Genomic DNA, 23,445 nt, shown 5'->3' with positions numbered 1-23,445 from the left:
AGGACAACTGAAGGGAAATCGCTCAATCCCACTTGAGTTCTTTTGAAGAATACAATTACTTTGGATGCTAGATATCTCTCTTTAAAATTTAATGGTGATCACACTACCAGGATTAATGTTCAATTTTGTAAATAACTATCTGAACAGCAATCTTAATGAGCTTTTTGAATAGATCTGTGTTCTCTGCTCATCATTATCATTCATTCAGTTATATGAACTGTTATCTCCTGGAAATTCATGCATAAAAATGAGGAGATTCCTATCAGGGTGACCCAGGGGCACAAAAGGAAACTCCATATCTGACTATTTTTGTTCCCTCTCTGCCTATTTTTAATTATGACATCTTATGACTTGCCTCAAAACTTCTGTAATATAGCAAGGATATAATTTACCTGACTCATGAATTTATCTAGATTTATCAAATCAAACTAGATCATCATAGAAAAAATATTTTACATATGTTTTTTTGTTTCCTGTTTTCAGTACAGTGATTAAACCCAGGAACACTGTACCACCTACCTCCATCTCCAGCTCTTTTTATTTTACATTATTTTATTTTTTATTTTGAGTATAGGATCTCACTAAGTTGTTCAGGTGGGATTTAAACTCACAATCCTCCTGACTCAATCTCTCAGTGCTAGAATTATAGATGTGTGCCACTGTGCCTGGCTGAGAAAGGTTATTTTTCCTAAATATCAAAGCATGCTTTTAATAAAAGCTTAAGAAACAGACTCATATACATTCCAAAAATCTTTTCTACAGTGCTATTACTGGATAGCCTTGGAGGGAAAATATCTACTAGCTGTATTACAGAATCGTCACTCAAAAAATATTGTGTGGGGGCGAGGCAGCCACATAACCTTGATGTACAGACCTTACTTTCCTGAGCCTAGATTTGGATATTAAATGATAGAAAAATAAATAAATAAATCAGTATATAGAACGAGGTCTGTTTGTTCATGAATTAAATAGTAAAGCTGGACAAAGAAAATGTCAGTGACTTTTATAAACAAATGCAACAAAATGCATGTGTATATACGCAGAGGTTATCTTTGGACTCTGTGAGATCATGTTTGGAACTTATGACATAATTACCAACTTAGAAAATGTTTTTAAAGCCTATTTATACCTCTTGAAGTTGATAATAATATACACCAGGCCTAGGATCAGGCTTTCCAGTCAAAGACATCAGATTATCTTTTTTTTGTGATCCATTGTTGTCCATTAATTTCCAAAGATATTGACCTTAGGAATTCTATATTTTATTGCTTGTTCGTTATAGGTTAATGTATACATTTCTGTAGTGTATCTGTGGCCATTCCAAAAATTGGGAGAAAATTCCTAGCATCAAAGACCAAACATGCTGTATCCAAGAGATGCACATGTAATAAGAGGCAATAAGATCAAAGAAAACAAATAACAGAAGACACTTGTATTTACCTTAAGGGGCATCTTTGCATGTTCATTCAGTAATGGAACATCAAATACTAGTCTTCTGAGCAAATGCTGCATCATGGAAGGTCTCAGTTGGCTGTTGGAACAAAGCCAGTTTTAATAAATAAGAGAAATACATCTAAAATAAGAAGATATTTCATTAGACCACATTATTCAAGCAAATAACTTACACCTGTATCTCTCTTCAGATGGTATTCATTAGGTGCTCTTGGCTCAAAGAATAGCCAATAGTTACAGGCATGGATCACACAATGACGTTTCAGTCAACAAAAGACTGCATATACGACAGTGCTCTCATAAGAATACAATGGATGTGAAAACAATTCCATAATCTAGCAAAGTCATAGCTGGCATAATGTTTTAGCACAGCACATTGTTCATGTGTTTGTGCTGATGATGGTGTAGACAAACGATGTATGCTAGTCACATATAAGTGTAACACAGATGAGTATCTGATTTACATAATATATGACAATGAAAGGCTGAATGAAATACTGCCTTATGTATTTGCTACATTATACTTTTTTACCTTTACTTTAGAGTATATCCATATTTAAAACAAAAACCAAAGGAAAAATTACTGTAAAACAACATGACACATTACGCCTCAGGAGCCTCATTCATTTCAACTTTACTTAGTCTGTTGACTACATTAACAAGTCACGTGGAATGACTCACCAACTGAGGTTTGTACAAGTACATTCCAGGACTTTAGAATGACAACAAAACCCTCTCACAATGCATTTCTAAGCACATATCCTGGTCATTAAGTAAGCATAGCTGTATTTCATCTTATATAAGGATACATTTCCCAGCTCTGTCCCCAGATCTGAAGTCCCTCTTATGCTCCCCGCCTCCCAATTGCTCCCAAATGCAGCCCCACCATTTGCAGAGATCTCCCTCCACGAATTTTAGCAGCTGCTTCCTTTCCCCTTACTCCAGTGGATGATTGAAAGCAAGAAAGAACAGGGTATGTAGAATCAGGACGGAGGCAAAAAGGTATGAGACAGCAACATTGACAGAGGAGTGGGGAAAGAAAACTACTACAGAAAGAAATCTACTTCACTTCATTTGATACCAAGAAAACCTCTGGAAAGTAGGTATGTGATTCCATTTTACAGAATCTAAGGTCGTGGAGATTACAGAACTATTATGCTTTCTCACCCACCCGTGTCCCTTCCATTTACCCCATACACTCCACCCCTCCCTTCACCAAGGATTGCCAGGCTGCAGACCTCCCGTCAGATCCTGTAAAATTAGAAAGCAGCCATTGCTCTGGCTTGGAATTGTCCCTTTCACCCTGAAAGCATTATCAGGAGAAGATACAGTTCAGGCATTCAGAGTAAGAAACACTTATATTCCCAAGAAGTTTTCCAGGCAGAGGGAGGTATTCAGCTTTAATATCTGTCATACAGGAGCAATCTTTTAACTATACATCTTTCCATTTAACGAAGCCCTTTTTACATTTTTCCTCTTCAGGAGGAGTGAAAACATATCACCTACAGTCAGAAGGGGTGACTCTATTAACCTTACAATGCAGTGGTCAGGGAAGCCTGACACAATCATCTCCCCCAAAGTCCAGAGCTCTGTTCTACAATGGCCCAAAGCAACAGCCAACAGTGAGACATCCTAGGGATCAAGGGACTCCTGAGAAGACTAATAACTCAGTATAGAGGACATCTTAAAATGAATTAATATTTTGCTATAGAGATTACTTTCAAAATTCCTAACAATTCACTGAGATTCACAATGGTAAATTTTCACCTTTACAGAAAAACAAAGCGAGGTACAGAGTTCCATACGGTTGTTACTTACCCACAGATAGAAAGTAAACAAACTTCTATGGAATCCCGTTGAGCTTTGGTGAGTGAGCAGCCCTTGGAAAGTCTGTACACAGTATGAAGTAAGGAGTCAATGAGGGAGGCATGGTGCTCCGTGCCAGCAAAGAGAGGAGCACACCTTGTTAACAAAGGCAGGACAGCTGTGCACAGGTATCGGTTGAGGGCCAAGGCCATGTCTGTAGCACTCAGAGCAGCCTACAAAGGGATGAGACAGTACAAAAATATCTGGGTTGGGCAGGAGACAACTTTCAAAGGAAGCAACATGTTGAGAACTTTATCATCCTGCAAATGACATTAAGATGAAAGCCAGAAATGTCTTCCTCAGGTAGTATATCTTTAAACGGGGTCAAGTGATCTTTACCATGAAGAAAAGTCAACTACCTGTTGTTCTTAAGTAGACAACATAAATGAAATGACATTTGTCTTCTCTAGGCTCTATCATAAAATATCCATATAGAGCCAAGTAAAAGGAAGACAGTAATAATGATCTTAAAGGTGTGAGCATCTTCCTGTGCTAGGGGAAGAGAAAGAGTCTATTTTCAGAATAGATCTTATATTCACAAGTTCTTTGAGTTCTATTTATTAATGGCATTTATATTTCTGCTCATGTTGATCAGCTAAATAATCAAAAGTTGATTTTTATTCCTAGCTTATCATCTATACTATTCAGATTCAGAATTTGGTGTGGACACTCAAACAATAAAGAAAAATTTTCTTTCATTTTTATGCTTCTACATCCATGGATTTTATCCAATAGCTATTATCAACTCAAGATGTAATATCCTCTGATATCAAAAGGACCAAGCAAGCTGATAAACAAATGAAAAGCAAATATTACTATCATCTCATGGAATTTTGGCTAATTCTACTATGTTGTAGACAGCAGCACATCTAACCTGATAATGGCAGATTCACATTTCTTCTTTCCAGTTGGCTCATTTTAAATAAAGTTATCAGTGAAATGGTTTCCTTGTTCTACTCTCAAGCAAGTATGTGGACTTCTTGATATGTATGACAGACCTTAACAATCTGTAATTTACCAAATGAAGACATGAAGGTATAATTTTAAGCGACATGACTCAAGAGAGTCCTTTAAATAACCTAAATAACTGAACTGCTTTCACTGAGAAGCATAACTGTGTAGGCCACTTTTGAGGCTAGCTTAAGGTTAACAGAAATTGTTGTGATCTCCCAAATCAGTTCTAGGAACCTCATAGGGATTCTCATAGCACTAATCAGAATTCCTATCATGCTCATGAGGTGGTCAGTTTCAGTATTCAATAAATTTCTTAATGACACATTTTGTGTTTACATACTCTTGGTTTACACAAGATAGGTACATCGCAAATGTCTGTTGAAAATAGATGAGTTAATGTCAGAAGGCACAGACTACAGAGTCAGGTTGGAGGGAATTTCATTGGCCCTGTCGTACCGTATCTAGAGAAGCAGCAGCTCGGAGATCTGGCAGAAAGCCAACCTCGAGAAGATGGAGGAGGAAATCTTGCACCTCAATTCCATAGACCCTGTCAAGGAACAAAACCATGGCTGCCTTGTGATCTGGGCAAAACCCCGCAGACATGTCAGGTTCCACCACATTCCCATCTAAAAGAGAGAAGGTGACATCTTGGCGTCAATGACCAGGCCATAGGTGGATGGATTACAAATGGCTTCTTTCCAGTTGGTTCATTTTAAACAAAGTTACTGATGAAATGATTCCCTGTTTTACCCTCAAGCACATGCTACATTGGCTGAGAGAATATAACAATGCAATTTAAATCCATGGTCATTTAAATGTCATTTGGGCATTTACTTATTAACTGCATACTTTACAAAGACACAGCATTATATGTATTAGACAATAAAAAGAAAACAAAACATCAAATCTACCTTGTTAAAGAAGGTTGTATCACAAAAAGTTACAACATAACTCGGGCATTTCTCCATTTGTCAAGGAGAGCTTCCTTGAAACACCAATAAGGGTCAGGTACCTCTGGGGATAATCTTAGCATATTTCCATTATTATGGTTTAGAATAATCATAAAATGATTAATAATGAAATGTTTTATTGATAATAGCATTTAATATTTTAAACATTTGAGAGTTGTATCATTTCTTCTATCAAGAGTCAATCCTTGATACTTAGAGATTAGAAACTCCTTTATGACTCCATAGGATGGAAACCCCTGACATCAGAAATTATAAGATTATATGTCAACTTAAAAAAACTGATTTGGTTTCTGTTTGACCATGTAATTACACCAAATTGGTGCTAACAACACATTAAAAGAGTCTATGAAAAATATCATGGAAATTTTTTAAATGGACAATATGCTGAAGAAAGACAAACAGAAAAAGATTACATATGACCATGCTGATCCTGAAAGAAGACATGACAACTTCTCTGATTTTATTTGGAGTCAATAAATGACTTACACTTGTATCATGAAAATGAAAAAAATAATGCAATAAAGTAAATTAGATGAAAGATCCCCCCAATAGTTTCCATTCCTTATTACAATAATCCCTCCTATAACTAATACTTCCCTTGCCTTCTAAAAATAAACATTCTTGGTGTTTGTGCAGTTGTCAGGCAGTATACTAAGGATGTTATAGACAGGGTCACACAAGGTTTCCATAATCCAGCTATGAAGTCGTGTTGGTGTTATGATCCTCACTTAACGAGTGATGGAAGCTATTAGGGACGTTAAGTAACTTTGTCCAAAGCCATAAACTTAGTAATTGGTAAAGTTGTATTTAAACGAATGAAAATTAGATTTAAAATCCAGTCAAAATAGATACAACGTTAGTTTATGCTATAATTTTCAAATAAAAATATATATGAAATTCTAACTTGAGTCTCCTAAAATCACATTTATAGGGAATTTAAATTTACAAGATTTTGTTATTTTAACATATAGCTGTTTAAAGGGGAAAAAAACACAACAACTCAATGATCCTAACCTAAATTTTATTATCCAAACACATATTCAAGTGTATATGTAGTCTCAACTCAACTGCATCTGCCTTGGGGTTCAAAGCTATCAACTGCCACAGTTGCTGTTTTATTGTTACTGTTCCCTCAACACATGAGCGGTAATAAAGCTGAGACGGGCCACTCATAGAGTTCCGGGAGTGTCTGAGCTGGACCCACATGGTCTGGCACACGGCCTTCCCTTGGGGCACCCACAGCATCTTTGTTCTTCATTCACCTGAAATTACGGCTGCAGATAGGCTGACCAAACAAGTCCCTGAACCAACAGCTGCCGGCTATGGGCTTGCTTCTAAACCTTCTCACTTTTGTTATCATACTGCAGCATGCTCTAGGTCTAGACAGAACCTGATTTAAATGGCTGGAAGGCCTTAGAACATGTGTCTAAGAAATACTAAGGAAGAAAAAAATAATCTTTGGAGATGAACTTTACACATCAAATATAGAATAATCAAAGCTGCTGCTACTTGACAACATTTACAGAGTGAAATGATTTGTCCCTGAAACAGACAAAGGGATACTTATATTTTTAAATTTTTCAGATGAATGCATAGATAGAGCAAAATAAAAATGTTCAGGTTTCTGTCTGCCTGGCCCACAAAAGTAAGCAGTAGAAGAAAAAACCCAACAATTTACCAGTGATCAATGCGTTTTAAAAATTAACTCATTTGTGATTGTGAAAGTTTACAAAAACAGAAAACTTCTTAAACTCTTGATGTAAACAATGTAGTATATTTATGAGTAAAAACATCATAGAAGTATATGACTAACACATAACTATGTAGAGTTGGGAAAAAAGAACTTGAACACTCATGGAGGCTGCTACTGACGGATGTGTAGAGGAAACAAAGGGACCTGAGGCTGTGGGACCTTTCTGAAAGGGACCCTGGGTACACACTGTCGGTGACTCCTTATCACAATGTTATTACACAGGTTAGTGCTTTTTAAGTTACCAACCTTCACAGCACTTGGTAATACTCTTACATTTGTTTGACAGTGTCAGTGTGCAGGCTCACAACGTAGGGGAAGGAAAAGGATCTGTTACATAAGTAAAGGTGACATGAAGACAAGGCAGGTAAGGTTGATGTAATATAAGGATATGAACTGCTGCAAGTGGAGTAGATACAGCACAGGGACAGCTTTTAAGTTTCAGCTTTCACTAAAATTGGAATGACTGGTTTGCAAGGTAAGCACACAGGAGGCTTTACTTTCTGGTTATCACCTGTCAGTCAACAACCATTAGCCCCCTGCAGGTCACAGTGACCCCCTTGATCTAGGCTTGAGTTGTTCTTTGGGTGATAACTCATCAAACACAAAGATCACAGCATGTGTTTCCTACCTAATTATGTTTTTTTTTCCTAAAATTAGAAGTTTAAGTAAAAATGGTTTTATATAAATAGCCAGTGAAGTAAAAATGGTTTTATATAAACAGCCAGTGAAGTAACAGACAACTCAACACTGAAATGTGAACAAATAAAACCAAAGTACAATTTTGGATGGGACAAGTCTTTAGGCTGTCTCCAATAATTCCTGAGATATTTAAAAAATTTTCTCCTGTGTCTTGAACGGAATTCTTTTTCAACACAGAGGTAATCTTAAATCTTGAAGTCAGAAGCTATGGTCATTATTTTGAAAAGCATTATAAGAAAGTGACAATGAAAATCATCAAAGAGCATCCATTAAGGGACAGAAGAAACTAAGGGCCATCATAGGCCAGGAAATAGTGGAGATGCCTATTTCCTCTTCTCTGGAAACAGTCTGAGTGTCCAGAGATACCACGTGAAAAAGAATAAAAATTTCATCAAAATACAGTTGTTTAAAAATGATGACAATGGAAAATGCTATATGAAGTGAAACATTTTATAATTCCTTTTTTTTTAAAAGAAATTTCAGGGCTGGGGATTTAGCTCAGCGGCATAAGCACCTGCCTTGCAAGCAGTCAGTCGTGAGTTCGATCCCCGGCACCAATAAAAAGGAAAAAGACAAAAAGAAAAGAAAGAAATTTCGGCCTGGCCATTGTGTGGGAAGGGGGTTGCTGAGTACTGATAGAGGAGTTTAGAATGTCATGCCTTCCCTCATCCTTATGACCATCACAGAATGGACAGTGGCCTTACCTTTGGCTATTGTTGGCATCTGGAAAGCGATGCTAATGACTCCTACCAAATCTCCCAGTGGAATCAGGGATCTCAAAATAGACCTGATTCTGATGGCTTCCCCCTTACCAGCATGAATCAACTAAACAGAGTGAAAGATAAAGAAACATTAGAATACATGCGTGAAATCAACATTTTAATTGTCTGAAAAATCTGGAATGGGAGAACACAACTATAAAATACATTTCTGTTAGCACTACATACAAAGTAGACCTCTCTCACAAATTGTTTTAGGCGTAGAGGTAGATATCTACTTGTCCATAATGCTTTTAACTTCTGCAAGCACCAAATCATATATATTATCCTCTGGATTCACTAACTACAACAACAGTTTTTAATTCTCTTTGGGAGTATTAAAACATCCTGAAAATCTGGTAAGTCTATAAACGCTCATTACTCATAATAACACAATGTGCTAAACATTATTTGTAGCTGTAGAACATGTACTAATATTTATGACTGAGTTGACATTTTCCTTGCCTTCCGATGAGAAATTAATGGCATATCCATCTTTATTCCATATTCTACTTCCCCAAGGGAGATTTATAATGTTAGAGGAATGGTGAACATGAACCTAACAGTCCCTTAAAGACTGCCACTGTGATCATTAATCTTCATAGGTCAACTTGATTGGACAAAGAAATGCGTAACAAATTATCAAAGCACATTTTTGGGTGTGCCTGGATGTGTACAGGTGGGTTAAGGAGGCAGGACCCTGAGGTATATACCTGCTGCCTAATCCACTCCTCTCTGGCATGCTTTCTCTGCTCTATTTCCTGACTGCCATGAATTAAACATCCTTGCTCTACCATGATTTTCTAGCATGATCTTCTTGCCTTGAAGGCAGCTGGCTGTGGACTGAATCCTTTGAAATCGTGAGCCAAATTAAGTCGCTCTCATTTTAAATTTCAGGCATTATGTACTGGGCCTCAGTGCCAGGAAAGCTAAGTAATACAATGACAGTAGATCAGCATAAAGTCAAGAATCTCAATGCGTCTGGGACAGATTACAGCCAGTGCAGGTGTCTGTTTCTTTCCTCATACCACAAAAAACTCATACTCTGTTTCTAAAACATAGGAGGCCATAGAAAATAGTTGCAAAGATAAATTAATTTCAGAAGTGCCAAGGTGAATCCTTTGATCATTCACTTACTAGTGCTTTTATCTCTTAAAAACAAAGATATGACCGAAGAACAAAAAGCTTCTACTTTTCAGTATACTTTTTTAGTTTCTCTGATCTTCAACCAAGATGAGAAAAAGAAACCACATCAGCATTAAGGTTTTTTATGGAATCACCTCTGGCACATACATTTTTCATAATCTGTTCCAATTTGCTAAAATGGGAAGTCTCATTAGCAGCAATGGCTGTTTTTACAAAAAACAGGTTCTACGTTTTCTAACATTTCTCTATTTTATGATTCTTCTCATAATGGAAAGGTACATCCAGTAAGTTTTGACCTAGGAATGTAAAAGAAAAACACTCCAAACAAACAAAACAACAACAACAACAACAAAAAAAAACAAACAAACAAACACAGACACCAAGGGTTAGGGAAAGCAAGCAAAGCCCTCTGGCTTCATGTTTAACTCAGTTTAAAAGTGACTTGTAAGCTGGGCACAGTGGCACATGCGTATAGCCCCAGCATTCTGGGAGGCTGAGACAGGAGGTTTGAAAGTTCATGCATTGCGCTGATGACTTAGGAAGATTCTGTCTCAAAATAAAAAATAAATAAAAGGGCTTGAAATGCAGCTCCTTGTGAAGGCCTTGATTTGGTGTTCTCTAACACAAAAAAATAAACAAGCAAACAAGGTGACCTGCAACTCCTAACCCTACCACTCAGGACTGGTCAACATGTTTCAAACTCTAGGGTTGTTTCCATCTATAGGTCATGAGGACAGTTTATGGGCACTGGCTAGCATTTCCTACAAGCAATGGAATAAACTAGAATTGATTACAAGAAAACAAGTCAGAAAATACCAGGATGTATTACAGAGTAAAAGTATTCTTCTATGAAGCTTTTCAATTTGGTTAATTTGGTTAATTTTAGAAAATTTTAAAAAATACTAATCTCTATGGTCTTTCCCTCTGCCTGCCCCCCACCCACTCACTTTCTCTTGATCCAGTGCAAGCATATCAAGCTAAAAACCTCATGGGAACAGCTGTCTTCTGCAAAAAAGGAAACTGTACAAGAAAAATACATTCTTTTCTTCTTAAAATGTAGGGAGGCCGTTAAGTTTTAGAGATGTGTAAGGAACTAAGTATTCCATTAATGGCCTGTACTGAAATCTCACTACTAATTTTTAGTCCATTTCCAACTAAACAAACACTTATTCAGCAATTAGGCTACAACTCTTGCTTTTAATAGAGCATGATTATTATTGGTTCTGAATGCTGTTGTGATCCTTGCCCACCAGGAGTGTCTTAACACAGACAGATGAACCCAGACAAAAGACCCTGGGTCCCCATGGACTCACATGCATCTCAGGAGCACAGCGTCCCAGGAGGTCAATCAAAGCTGCATAAAAGGTCATGATTGCATTCCCCATGTGGATGGTGTCATCTTCCTCCTCCTCAGTATCACTTTTGTAGATGTTTCAAAAGAAAAAGAAAGTAAACAAGGTAACAGTTCATACTTTTCATACATCTCACAGGGAAGGGGACCTTCAGGGTGATGCATTATTTTTCTTCTGACACTTTTCATATATTTTTATATTTATAGGTTGACATTCTTAAAGGAAAATAATGAGCTAAGGGTCTGAGTTAAGGATCTCTTACACATCTGTGGGAATTTTATTATTAAAATCCCTTCAAAGAGGAAAAAGAATTTCTAATTCTACAGATTCATCTCATTTATAATGGAAAAAAAACAACTACAGAAAGTAATTGATGGAAAGACTAGTTTGTAAGTTTAAGACAACTATTATAAACAGCACACATATAGATAAAAGGTGATATAAATGTTATGTAATACACAATTCAGAGTAATATTTAGAAATATTATTTCATGTACTTGCCTGCCTCTATCGCAATGACCCTACCCTCACCTACTTCCCACAAATAATCAACATCTGTCTCCCAGTCACCAGAAGAAAAACACAAGTATTCTATCATCTTTCTAATGAGAGATAATTTGGAGGATCATGTCCTTCCTCCTTCATCACCTGGAAGAGTCTGCTTCAGCTGGATTCAGTGTCTGCGGCACAGGAGTAAGACCTGGGCTGACCACCTCACTTTCAGGCACTCAAAGCTGTCCCAGGGCCATCACGTATACATCTGCTAGTGAGGTGCTGGACCACAGGCCTCTAGGTATGTTTTTTGCTCTGGGAGGACAACATGTAACATTGCATATATGCATGTGTGTGTATGTATGCGTGTAGATGCAGATGATTTCTTTGGCCCATAGTGCTCCTGGAAATCTGGCCATGGTGTCAATAGAACATCTATGTTCAGTCTACATGTGGAAGAAGAAGGGGTCTAGGAGCTCTGTGTGCTCTATTATTTCTTTGCCTGATAGTTTGTCTTCAATAAGCTCTTTTATTTTTAAAAGAAATGCGGTGTTAACAATGTGATTACAAGTCCCCTTAGAACATTTTTTCCCTTCCACAGATGACAAAAAAAACTATGAAAGTAAGATAAGAACCATGCCTGGACTGCGTATGTCCAATATGGAATTAAGTATTAATAATTTCTATCATGGAAGATAGTGGCCACTGTTCCTGTATGTCCCTAATATCTTAACTGAGACTTATACTTCTCAAAATGACACCTTCTTTTCTGGATTTTATCACTGTAACAGTTTAGTCAATCCTCTGTTCTTTTACTAATGTCATGCCTCTCTCTCTTTGATGACATCCTAGGAACTCATTCGAACTGCCTTCCCACTGGACTGTCATTCATCTTCAAACTTCATATTCCATCATGTACAACCAACCACTTTACCTGCTCCCTCTGAACATCTACAAGATGTCTCTCCTCCTATAACTTTGATTTTTCTCTACTAAATCCACAGTCTTCCCTAGCTCCCTTTCAATTCATTCAGTCTATTCCAGCAGCAAAGTCAGTCCACTGATCCACATGTAAAACATTCTGTTTCAAGAGAAGTCTTCAGTACCAGAAACTATACTTCTATTAGCAGAATGTCAAATATGTTTTATAATCTGGAGTCAAAAAATATAATTTACTAATGAGGGTGTGCACATTAGACCTACAGTGTTTTACTGGATCCACTAGTGGGTGAGGGGCCATCTCGTGATGGATCCTCAGCTATTTTTATGGCTTCTTCCATCGCTGCCAAGAGACCATTCCCACCTTCCCCTCTCAAAGCAGGACCAAAGCATTCAGGCCTCCGGATGAGCAATCTCACCACAACGTTTGCATTTTCTTCCACGCTCTCTCCTAAAGACAAAAGAGGAACCAAAGCAAGTTTTAACCTTGCATGGAAATTGTGATCAAATAAATATACAAGTAACCAGCAGCTCTTACTTAAATAAGAGCTGCTTAAATAAGCTAAGTGCAAGAACATACTATCAAAGTCAAAATTTCACATAAATTATGAATTTATCTACATAAAGCACAGAAAGTTTCTTTTCTTCACTTAATATTTTCAAAGCAGAATAAAGCATGATGGAGTCATAAATTATTCATTCTCATTAATTGGTTTTGGAAAAAGTTGTCATAAACCTAATTATTAGAGCACACTTATGAAATTCAAGAAAAATTCAAGAGAGGTTTGTAAAGATCTTAATTTCAGTAATGAAATAATCAATATATTTATAATTATTACTATTTAACAGCCCTAGGGCTTATAAAATATTCAATTTCTTTACCAATATTCATGTCTTTCATGAATATGCAAAGAATGAATCGCTATTTTCATGCAGTTTTAATGAAATGACCACAAATGACCTCAAGCAATCAAATCCTACCATTACAAAAGACAGCAAATCTGAGAAAGTCAAGGTATCTCTCTCCTTCAACTGGATTCCACCCAATGTCTGGATAACCCTTGGACACCAGCATCTGGCAACTCTGCAGTCCACAGCCAGCCAAATAACGAACTACCTACAAAAAAGAGAATAAGCAGCGACACCCTCTGCCTGAGTCACCAGGACACTTACGATAGGTATGGTAGCTAGTGTAACTGTAGTCACATCAAAGGATGGTTTAAAACAATGCATTCTCGTAATTCTTTTTTAGTCTCATGATAAGCCAATGCACTTCCTTTAGTAAAACCTCAGAATTAAGAAATATTTAAATATAATAAAGTATGTTCATAAAGCATGAACCAAATCCATGAAAGAACAATATTCCTGAATTTTGAATCATTTATTTTGAGACCCTGAACTACACATATATTTGATAAACTTCAGAATGTCTAATGACCTCTGGCCCAATGTAAAAACACAGTGCATCTGAGATATTGAAAAATCTATCTGATACGTTACAATACACATTTTTAAAAGGTGAATTATTTTCAAAATGACTCATTCACTTAATGGGGCAGTGGGTATGAAAAGACATACAGAGAAATACAGAAAGCCTAAATTTAGAGGCAAATATTCTGGATTCAAATCAGACTAACATGACTCACTAGAGTCATCATTTCAAGTAAGTTACCTAGGTTTTTAGAGCCACAGTCTAGCAGAGAGAGGAAAAGAAGAAAAGGGGATGGATAAAGGAATTAGGATATACTATGTTATGTACACTAATGCTATATAATGTAAATATTGTATACTGCAGACATGTGCTAAAAAATTTGTGATAAAGGCCAAGCATTTTCTAACTCAAAAATGCAAAATCCAAAATGTTCCAAAATCTGAAATTGTTTGAGTGTCCACAAGATGCCACAGGTGGAAAATTTTACACCTGACCTCACAGGATGGGCTGTGCACAGAATGAGGATATTTACAAAGTAAGGATCCTGGCTCCCACCAAATGTAGATGCATTAAAATACTATACAATATTATCTTCAGGCTATGGATATAATGTGTTTAGAATTGAGTCTCATCTCCAAGATATATCATTATGCATACATAAACAATCCATAAAGCATTTTGAAATGTATAACATTTTTGGTTCCAAGATTTTTTAATAAAAAATACTCAATCTAAAATACTAACTACTTTCCAATATGGTTGAAATTAGCACATTAAAAGTTTCTGTGTATCTTCCCCATTTAAAATATTTTGTTCAGTATGAATGCTGGTCCTCTATAATATTTCATGAAAGATTCAGCTTTACAAGAAATCCCAAAAGGAGTTATTCTCAATGGTAATAGTCTGCTAAGATAAATCTATCAAACAAATTGAATTACATCTAGGTAAGATAAATTACTTTTAAAAAGAAATACACAGCTAAAAACTAATAACAATATCAAGGTATGAATGATGTACAGGTAAGTCATCTGTTTAAAGTATAAATTCAGTGAGCTTTCAAAGTTGTCTGCATCCACAAAAACAGCCACAATCAAGAGGTAGCAGATTCCCATCAATCCTCAAAGGTTACTGTGTTCTTTGAGTCCCTTCCCTACACATTGAACCACAAACTACCTACTCTTGTTATAAACTAGCTCTGATTTTCTGCAACATTTATACATTTAATTTTAAAGTATGTATCTTTCTGTATCTGACTTCTTTCACTTAGCAAACTGATTTTAAGAGTCATTTACACTGTAGCATGTCAGTACTTAATTCTCTTTTATTGCCTAATGACACTGCACTGTATATGACATACCACTGTATGACTTTGGTAATTCATACAGTCATTGACACTTCAGTTGCTTGCAGTTTTTACAATAATGAAGAAAATGGCTAAAAAACATTCACGTCCAAGTTTTGTGCATGCACCTTGTTATGGTTGATATATTATGTCAACTTAAGAAGTTTAGAAGTTTAACTGAGAAACTCAGCAGGGAGCCAGGATCCTTACTTTGTAAATATCCTCATCCTGTGCAAGAGGAGGGCACAAAGATTTAGTGAATGCTACACTCACCCTGGAGGTAGGGGGTGGCCTGTGTACAATACAAAGGAGGAAAGAGGCTTGTTCCCGGTTTTGTTCTGGCTGCTTTTGCTTGCAGCTGCCTTGAATTGTTACCCAGGTACCACACCACCCTGTCTTGCAGCCAGCTGATTATGGACTGAAGCTACCAAAAACTGTAAGCTAAATAAATCTTTCCTTCCTTCATTTGGGGTGCCAAGTATTTTGTCCCAGCAATGAGAGAAAAGTAACCAAGACAGATATATATTTTTTTCTTTATTGAGTAAATTGCTAGGTAGGAACTGAGAAGTCTAGACATACAGTTCATGGTAGCTGTGTGTTTAATGACTGATAAATGTCAAAGTGCTTTTCAAATTGACTTCTATTATTCACCCCAGTAGTTTATGAGGGTTTCAATTGCTCCTTTTCCTCCTCTACACTTGAGGTTAAAAGATTCTTCAAATTAGTCATTGAAATGAGTGTGCCAATGGAAAGATTTTAGATGATAAATGGAGAAAGTCTTCGGTGGCAGATCAGAGATACAAGGCTTCCTGAGCCTGGTGTGGTATGCAAGGAGGATTTAGGAGGAGTTTGAGAGATGCTGAGGCAGCAATCACACACAAAGCATCAGTCCTAACACTGCTCTCTAAGACTGGAAAAAGCCGTTAACAGTGCAAAAAAACACTCCAAACTCAATGATTTGAATTTAAAAAACTACGAACTACAGTTATTCACTGCACAGTGCTTCAGGCAATGACCACATGCCTGACCATGGACCCCGAACAGAACATCTCCCATTGATGCTGTAGCTGTTTTAGTATATGTAAGCACACGCTGTTTACAGTGTTTGCACAACAACAAAACATTCCCTGACTGTGCATTTCTCAGAATATGTTTTTGTTAAATGATGCAAGACTGTATATGTGTGTATATATACCTTAAATGTAAATAGTTATATAATATGAAAATTTTAAAATATGCATAATACATACAAATGTATTTTCAACTGTGGTAAGTAAATCATTAAAGGGAATACAAAATGGTTAAGGAAGGAGGACAGAGTTTCACCTTTAAGTTCAGGACATGGAGGAGCTGAACAAGAAGGTGATGTGGGGTCAAGACTGGAAGGCTATCAGGGAAAGAATCATAAGATTTTGGGGGCAAGGATATTATAACATCTTGGGTTTCTACTGGGAGCAACACAGAAAGTCCAGGGCAAAGAGATGACATTAAAGGTGAGAACAGACTCTAGAGCAGTGATGGCGAATCTTTCAGAGAGGAGTGCCCAAACTGCAACCCAAAACCCACTTATTTATTGTCAAGTGTGGACACTGCAATTAAATGTGAATACAGTACTGAGGTTTTAGTTCAGAAAACTAATTTACATTTTAATATCTTTAGTTTCAAAAGAAAAATAACACACTTGTCATAAGTTCACCATTACTGCTTTAGGGCAAGAAGGGAAGCATCAGGTAATCACTTGGAATGTTGTGGCAACTACACTATGGGGAAAGTCTCTACATGCTAGACAATATACATATGGCCATATGTGCTCAGATTGTACACCCTAGGACTATAACTGATATATTGTGCAGAGATACATAAATGAAGTTATGATTTAAAATGTATGTCAGAGATATTAAAACAATTTATTAGGAAATTGAAACTGTGTGACTAAAACAAAAGTGCTAGCAAATATCATTAAAAGATAAAAATACCTAAGCACACAATTACAGTAAGTTGACTAATATTTCACAGAAAATGCTAGTGATCAAAAGAGATAACATATCTAAAACCTCATGGTATTCATAATAATATACAATAGAATTATATAGTTACAATACATATTAAATTACAGTGTAATAATGTAGTACAATTTTAATACTATAGTTTTTATATTAAAATTACCCCAAGAAAGAACTATGAGAAAGCACTGCCCAGATAGACACCCGGGGCCAGAGCACAACTCACCTTTTCTAGGTCAGGCTCACGCAAAGCCAGGGCTAGTTCATTATTGTCCATCACGGAAGCTGCCGCTACATCCAGCGGTGTTGAACCTCTCATAGCTGGTGAGGCTGATTCAGACAAATATGGGAATCAAACCTAGATTGTGCTGTAACTATGAACTCCATATAGACAGGTGCAGTGTTTTAAAAATTAATTTCTACATACTACACATATCGCACTACTATAAATCATTTTAAGCTTAAATTTTAAAAAGTTATTTTAATAAATAAAATGTACATATATTTATTCTGTGCAACATGTTCTGAAATATGTTATCAGTATGGGATGACTCAATTGGACTAATCAACATATGCATGACTTCAACCACTTAACAATTTTTGTGGTGAGAACACTTAAAATCTATTCTTTAATTTTTAAGAATATAATACACTGTTACTAAGTAAAATTTTGTGTACTTCAACATTTTCCTAGTTCCTTCTACTCAGGCCCTATTCTAGCCTGCATTTCTGTGGGATCAACTTTTAAGTGAGTTCCTTTGGCATTTACCTTTCTGTGCTTGGCTTTTTTCACTTAATGTAATGTCCATCAACTCATCCACTGTCACAACTCACAAGATGTCCATCATTCTAAAGTATTACAATGTGCTTGTAGACCATGTTTTCTTTATCTAATCCTCTACTGATGCAAACTGAGGTTGGTATTATTAATAATGTTGCAATGAATATGTGACTGCAGGTATCTGTTCAGCATAATGATTTCACTTCTTTTGGAAGAGTACCCATAAGTGAAACTGTATGATCATGTGGCAGTTTATTAACTTTTAAAGAACCTCCTCACTGTTTTTCATGTTGGTTGTAGTAATCTAGATGGTTGGTTGGTTGTACTAATCCACTGTTGTGGAAACAACAGTGTGCAATGGTACTCATCTTTATCATCCCATTTTTATGACAGTAATTCTAACAACTGTGAAGAAATCTTATTATAGCTTCAATGTTCTTTAGTGATGCTAAATATTTTCCATATACCTGTTGGCCACAGATATATTCTTTAGAGAAAAATCTGTTAAAACCTTTGCTTATTTTTAACATGAAATTTAATTTTAAAGTGTAATATGTACTTTATTTTAAAAGTTAAACAGAAGCTATGTTTACTTACCAAGACCAACACTACTGTTTTCCAATAAATAACTCAGATGATCAAACATAGCTTTTTGATTCTGCCTACTTATACGACAAAAGTAACAGAGAAAACGGCAACAGTTGGCCACCATCTTGGGAAAGGTGATTTCCTATGTAAAAAGCATTTAGGTAGTTATTGAAAGCAAATGATCATTATTTACCTTAGTTTAGACACTGAGGTCTCAATCACATTATATAATCATATATGCCCATGTCTGCCGAACCTCAGATATTGAAGACCTTCAAAGGTGCAGACTGACCCATCTTAAGTCTTGAGTCACTGCACATCAAGTCTGGCGACTAACTCAGAAGCCTCATTAACATCAGCAGGCTGTATGCACAACTGTAAGCTGTAAGGCTGTAAGCTACAGCCCTAAACTCAAAGAGAGCAACAGCCTTGTTTAGAGATCAGGCATACTCGGTTATGAGTCCTGACTACTACTATTAGCTGTGCTTCCTTGGGAAATTATATAGTCTTTGATTGTGTAATATGGGGTTAATATGAATGATAATACTTTTAAGTAAGAAGAGGAAAGGATACAATAAGATAATTTCTGAGATATTCACAGTTCAGTACTTGGAGCTCTGTAACATGGTATGCCTTTCAAGATGATGATCATGATGACGATGATGATGATGACGATGGTGGTGGTGGTGGTGGTGGTGGTGGTAGTGGTGGTGGAGATAGTAATGAGATTCCAGGATCCAAGGCCTCCATGACTAGCACACAGCTTGTATACTTAGCCCCCTAACTAGAAAGGCTCCTCGTGGACCATACCTACATTTTACCCTGATACTCTCTTGAGTCCTTCTTTAATAGAATATATTATGAATATCTTTTCAAGTTTTTCTAACTGGTAGACAGCCTGATGATGAGAAATATGGACTTAGTTCCATAATGTGAGAAATACATCTTAAAATTTAAAATAGAGAAATGCATTTTGTACATTAGAAGTTATGAAATTATACTGATTCATGTTATTATGATTTGATCAATTTCATTTTCAAAGACTTTGTTTTAAAACAAAGTTTAAAAGTTCACTGTAGAATCTTACAACAGATATATTTCAGAGCATCACTGCTGAGTTCTGAATGGTTCAGAAATTTAGTGAAGTCAACTTCTGTTTGATCCATAAACAATAGCTAAGTCTCAAGCACATGCCTGTGTCATGGTCTTGGGATGTGTTAGGACTCAACTTATAATTCAAAATAAATTACAGTAGCATTATCTTTGAAAGTTCCTAAATAGCACCTAACTGATAATAATTCAAGGGAAAGCAAATTACACAGAATTAAGTAGAAACTTTTATCACCATCAAGGAAATGACTAGGAGCACATCCAACTCTCATCTCAAAAGTGATGTTCTTTAAAAGCAGTTCTCTAAAAGGGATTTAAGAAACCCTTGTTAATGAGCTCTCTGCAATCCACATACTCAAGAGGTTACACTGAATAGTATCTCAGAAATCAAAGACTCTCTTTTACCTTGGACTCTCCACCTCCAAGGACATTCACCATGACCTCCATCACGGTCTCGTGCATCCCAAGTGCTCTCATGAGATTAGGGTGCTGGTAAAACACTTTGTTATTCATGATGTCCCTAGAAAGGTCAATGGAGAAAGTGGGGGAGGCATGAAATTCAGAGAAAAAGTTAAATAAACATTTATCTGGGATCCTGTTAAGTCTTTTAGTAATAACTTGTGTATGGAAAAGTAAGAGTGGTCATAGTTGAGCCACAAATGTCAATGACTGCAACTGAATTTTTACAAAAATATTGATACTTTACCAAAGTTGTATACAATTTACATACTCTTTCCAATGATAAAAAATGTTCCAAATATGTAAACATTATCACATGAAATATATTTTCCTAATCTAACCATGTATTCAACCTTCTTTGGTTTAGAGATAATAATCAGTATTAACATGACATTTATATATGAATTATTTTCTTTTTTCCTTTTTGGTTTGTGCTGGAGATTGAACACAGGGTTTTCTCCCTGACCTGTATCTACAGCCAGTCTGTCTTTCTATTTTTCTAGACAAGGTCACTGAATTGCCCAGGTTCCTAGAGTGCTGGGATTATAGGGATGAACCACCATGCCTGGCTATATGTAAATTCTTGATGTTTAAGTACTTCTGGCTTTTCCATATTCTTTTTGCTGTGTTTGCAATGCTAGGGATTAAAGTCAAGGTTTTATGTATGCTAGACAAGCGTGCTTCACTGAGTTATACTTTCTACCTAATTACACAAATTTTAGTACTACCTTCAATATCTGCATGTAAAATTACATTAGTGATATTTTTTGCTATGTTCATGTTATCATTTCAGTGAACTGCTTGAAAGAATGTATATTCTCCAGGAGAAACTGAATGCTTATGAAGTTCAGGCACAAGTAACCCAGCTCATTAAAAAAACATTCAATTTAAAGAAACAGCAGCTGAAAATACCTAAAATGATTCATATTGTCATTATTATTGCATTAAACATTACTGCAGGGTATGTGTCAAAGTCTAAGAATCTTAATGCTCAGTAATAAGTTTCACTTATTTTAAATGAAAAGCTTTGCTGTTTTATATCATAATCAAACCAATGCGAGAGCCTTTTGTATAAAACACTTTATTGCAAGAAAACAAGCTTTTTCAAATATGATCTCCTTCACTGAACCACTCACCTGTTCATTTAGTCATCTAATAAATTTTAGTTATTTTAGGTAGATTTATAATTATACTGCCAAGTAGTACAGTTATCATTTACCAGGTTTGTCCTTTATGTGAAATACTTCTAATATTACAAGAGTAGGATTTTATTTCATATCACTTTGAATTTTATCAGTAATAAACAATTTTTTGTTAAAGACACATATGATTGTTTCTATGTCTATTTAAGAAAGAAATTCATCTCTCTATAGGAAGGCTTTCATCTATGTAATGATGATAACATCTTATAAGAGGCTCCCTTAGGGAAGATTTAAATATAACTATTCATATTAGGTCCATGCTCATACAATGATAAAGATCTTAATTTTTGCATTTGGAGATATAAAAAATCTATGCTTTTTTTCTGCTTTCCCTGTTTGTCCTATTAAACACATTATTATTAGTGTGTAACCATTTCATGAATTTGAAGTATACTCTTCCAGTCTATTTTCATGAATTTGGATACTAAATAGGCCCATAGCATATACTGTTTTCTGATTTTTGAAAAGTACTGAGGAGCTATGTTTGATTGTTTCCATTTTAATGGCTTAGGAAGCACTAGGAAGTTAGTAGAGCATACTTCTAGGTGTATCTGGGTGGCTTATGGGGTGGTAACCTTGGGTAACACATACGATCCTTGCCCCTTCTCTCTCGTTCACTGTTCTCCTGGTTCGCTTCCAGGTCTCCATAAACTAAGCAGTTTTGCTCTGCTGTGCGCTTTCACCCTGATGTTTCTACACTGGAACCAGTTACTATGAACTGAAACCTCTGAAGCCATGAGCTAAATAAACTATTTCTTCCTTGAAATTGTGGGTGTCTGGTATTTAAATCCACCAGTGGGAAAGCTGATTAAAGTATGTGCTTAAATGACACTATACAATCTGTGGCTTGGTGCAATTGCTTTATACTTTCAGTATAGTTTAGTCAAAAAACTTGCTTTATTCTGCTTCATTAGTTTTACTCAAAGAACCAACTACAGGTTTCTTTGATCCAGTTTATTATTCCTTTATGATCTATCTTATTCATGCATCACCTTTATTGTCTCTTCTTGCCTGATCTTTAATTACACTAGAATTTCTTTTATTCCTGAATAGTTCTCTTTTTAACCATTTTTAATGTTCTCCATTCTAGATTAGTCCATCTTTAGGCATTTTCCTCATCATATAGCTTAATCTGTATACTTTGAATTTCTGTAATTATGTCAACTACTCCTATTTTCACAGCCCCAAATTTTAAAGTTCTTTCAAAGATAACTTTAAAAGAAAATATTACTTATTTTTCCCTCATTTCTGAAAACAGGGTAAAAATTTAAACCACCAAATCCATGTGAAACAGATGTTTTTAGATACTCAAAAGTATTCCCCTTCTTCCTTTATCCAAAGGCCCAGTATATGAAGACAAGTTTCTTTATTATTTTCTGAGGTTAAGTGTTTTCCCTCAACCCCTCACAGTTTTTAATGTGTTTTTATTAAGTTTCATGTATAACTCCATATTACTGAGGAATCAGAAAAACTCTAAGCTAATTGCTATATGCCATATTACCTTAGCTTCTAGCTGAAAAAGTAGATGCTGTTACTAACTCTCTGAGCTGAAAAATATAATCTCTAGAAAAACAGTGACAATATAATGATCATATAATCCAGATTGTGTATGTGCAGTATAGAGCACCAACTGAAGTATTAATTGTATAAAACTTAGAAAAAATTTCTAAGACAAAGCACATAGTTAAATAATTTACCCTAATCCACGAATCATAAGCTTCTCTTCTTCCTTGCCCATCCTTACACTCAGCAGAGAACGGATCTGACCGAGGGAGGCCAGCAGGTTGATGGTGTCTTCTACAGAGACACCATTGATGGTATAGGTCTTCGGCAGTGCCCGAACCAGGCCCCCAATGCCATCATACTGCCGATGTAGCAACACAAACATGGCCCTCACCAACTCAGGGTCCTCAATGATGGACTCCTGCGCCCACCGGACCATGGTCTCAGAAATCAGCTGCTGGAGACTGGCTGTAGTGATATCATGGGCATAGACAACAAGGGAAAACAGGAAGAAAAGACACTTCAGCTCGACATATCAAGTTCATACATCATAGCCTCCAAAGAAGTATCTCTATTTGTGCCCAAATTGAAAAAGTTAGGAATGGTTTTTGAAAAAGATAAGTTTCATTTCGATGGTATCTTA

The 23,445-nt window shown here is 36.1% G+C and overlaps 1 protein-coding gene across 6 annotated transcripts in view; it reads right to left on the bottom strand.

Annotated features, from left to right (window-relative positions):
- Ryr2 (ryanodine receptor 2) overlaps positions 1–23,445 on the bottom strand; it is a 659,796-nt gene that overhangs the window by 158,176 nt on the left and 478,175 nt on the right. For all 6 annotated transcript variants that reach the window (XM_063260102.1, XM_063260104.1, XM_063260105.1 and 3 more), the window contains 11 exons: positions 22,997–23,270; positions 20,044–20,158; positions 18,538–18,670; positions 17,386–17,489; positions 13,364–13,499; positions 12,647–12,833; positions 10,913–11,018; positions 8,400–8,520; positions 4,729–4,898; positions 3,271–3,491; positions 1,441–1,531 (listed from right to left, as the gene is read on the bottom strand). In XM_063260102.1, coding sequence (XP_063116172.1) covers positions 1,441–1,531; positions 3,271–3,491; positions 4,729–4,898; positions 8,400–8,520; positions 10,913–11,018; positions 12,647–12,833; positions 13,364–13,499; positions 17,386–17,489; positions 18,538–18,670; positions 20,044–20,158; positions 22,997–23,270 — 1,658 coding nt within the window. The remainder of the gene's footprint in view (positions 1–1,440; positions 1,532–3,270; positions 3,492–4,728; positions 4,899–8,399; positions 8,521–10,912; positions 11,019–12,646; positions 12,834–13,363; positions 13,500–17,385; positions 17,490–18,537; positions 18,671–20,043; positions 20,159–22,996; positions 23,271–23,445) is intronic.

This window comes from Cavia porcellus, unplaced genomic scaffold (assembly GCF_034190915.1).
Source record: "Cavia porcellus strain 051 isolate PalLab524CR breed Dunkin Hartley unplaced genomic scaffold, mCavPor4.1 scaffold_13, whole genome shotgun sequence".
NCBI classification, from domain to species: domain Eukaryota; kingdom Metazoa; phylum Chordata; class Mammalia; order Rodentia; family Caviidae; genus Cavia; species Cavia porcellus.
Note: the sequence above shows the minus strand (reverse complement) of the source record. Positions and strands in the feature narration are given on the sequence as shown.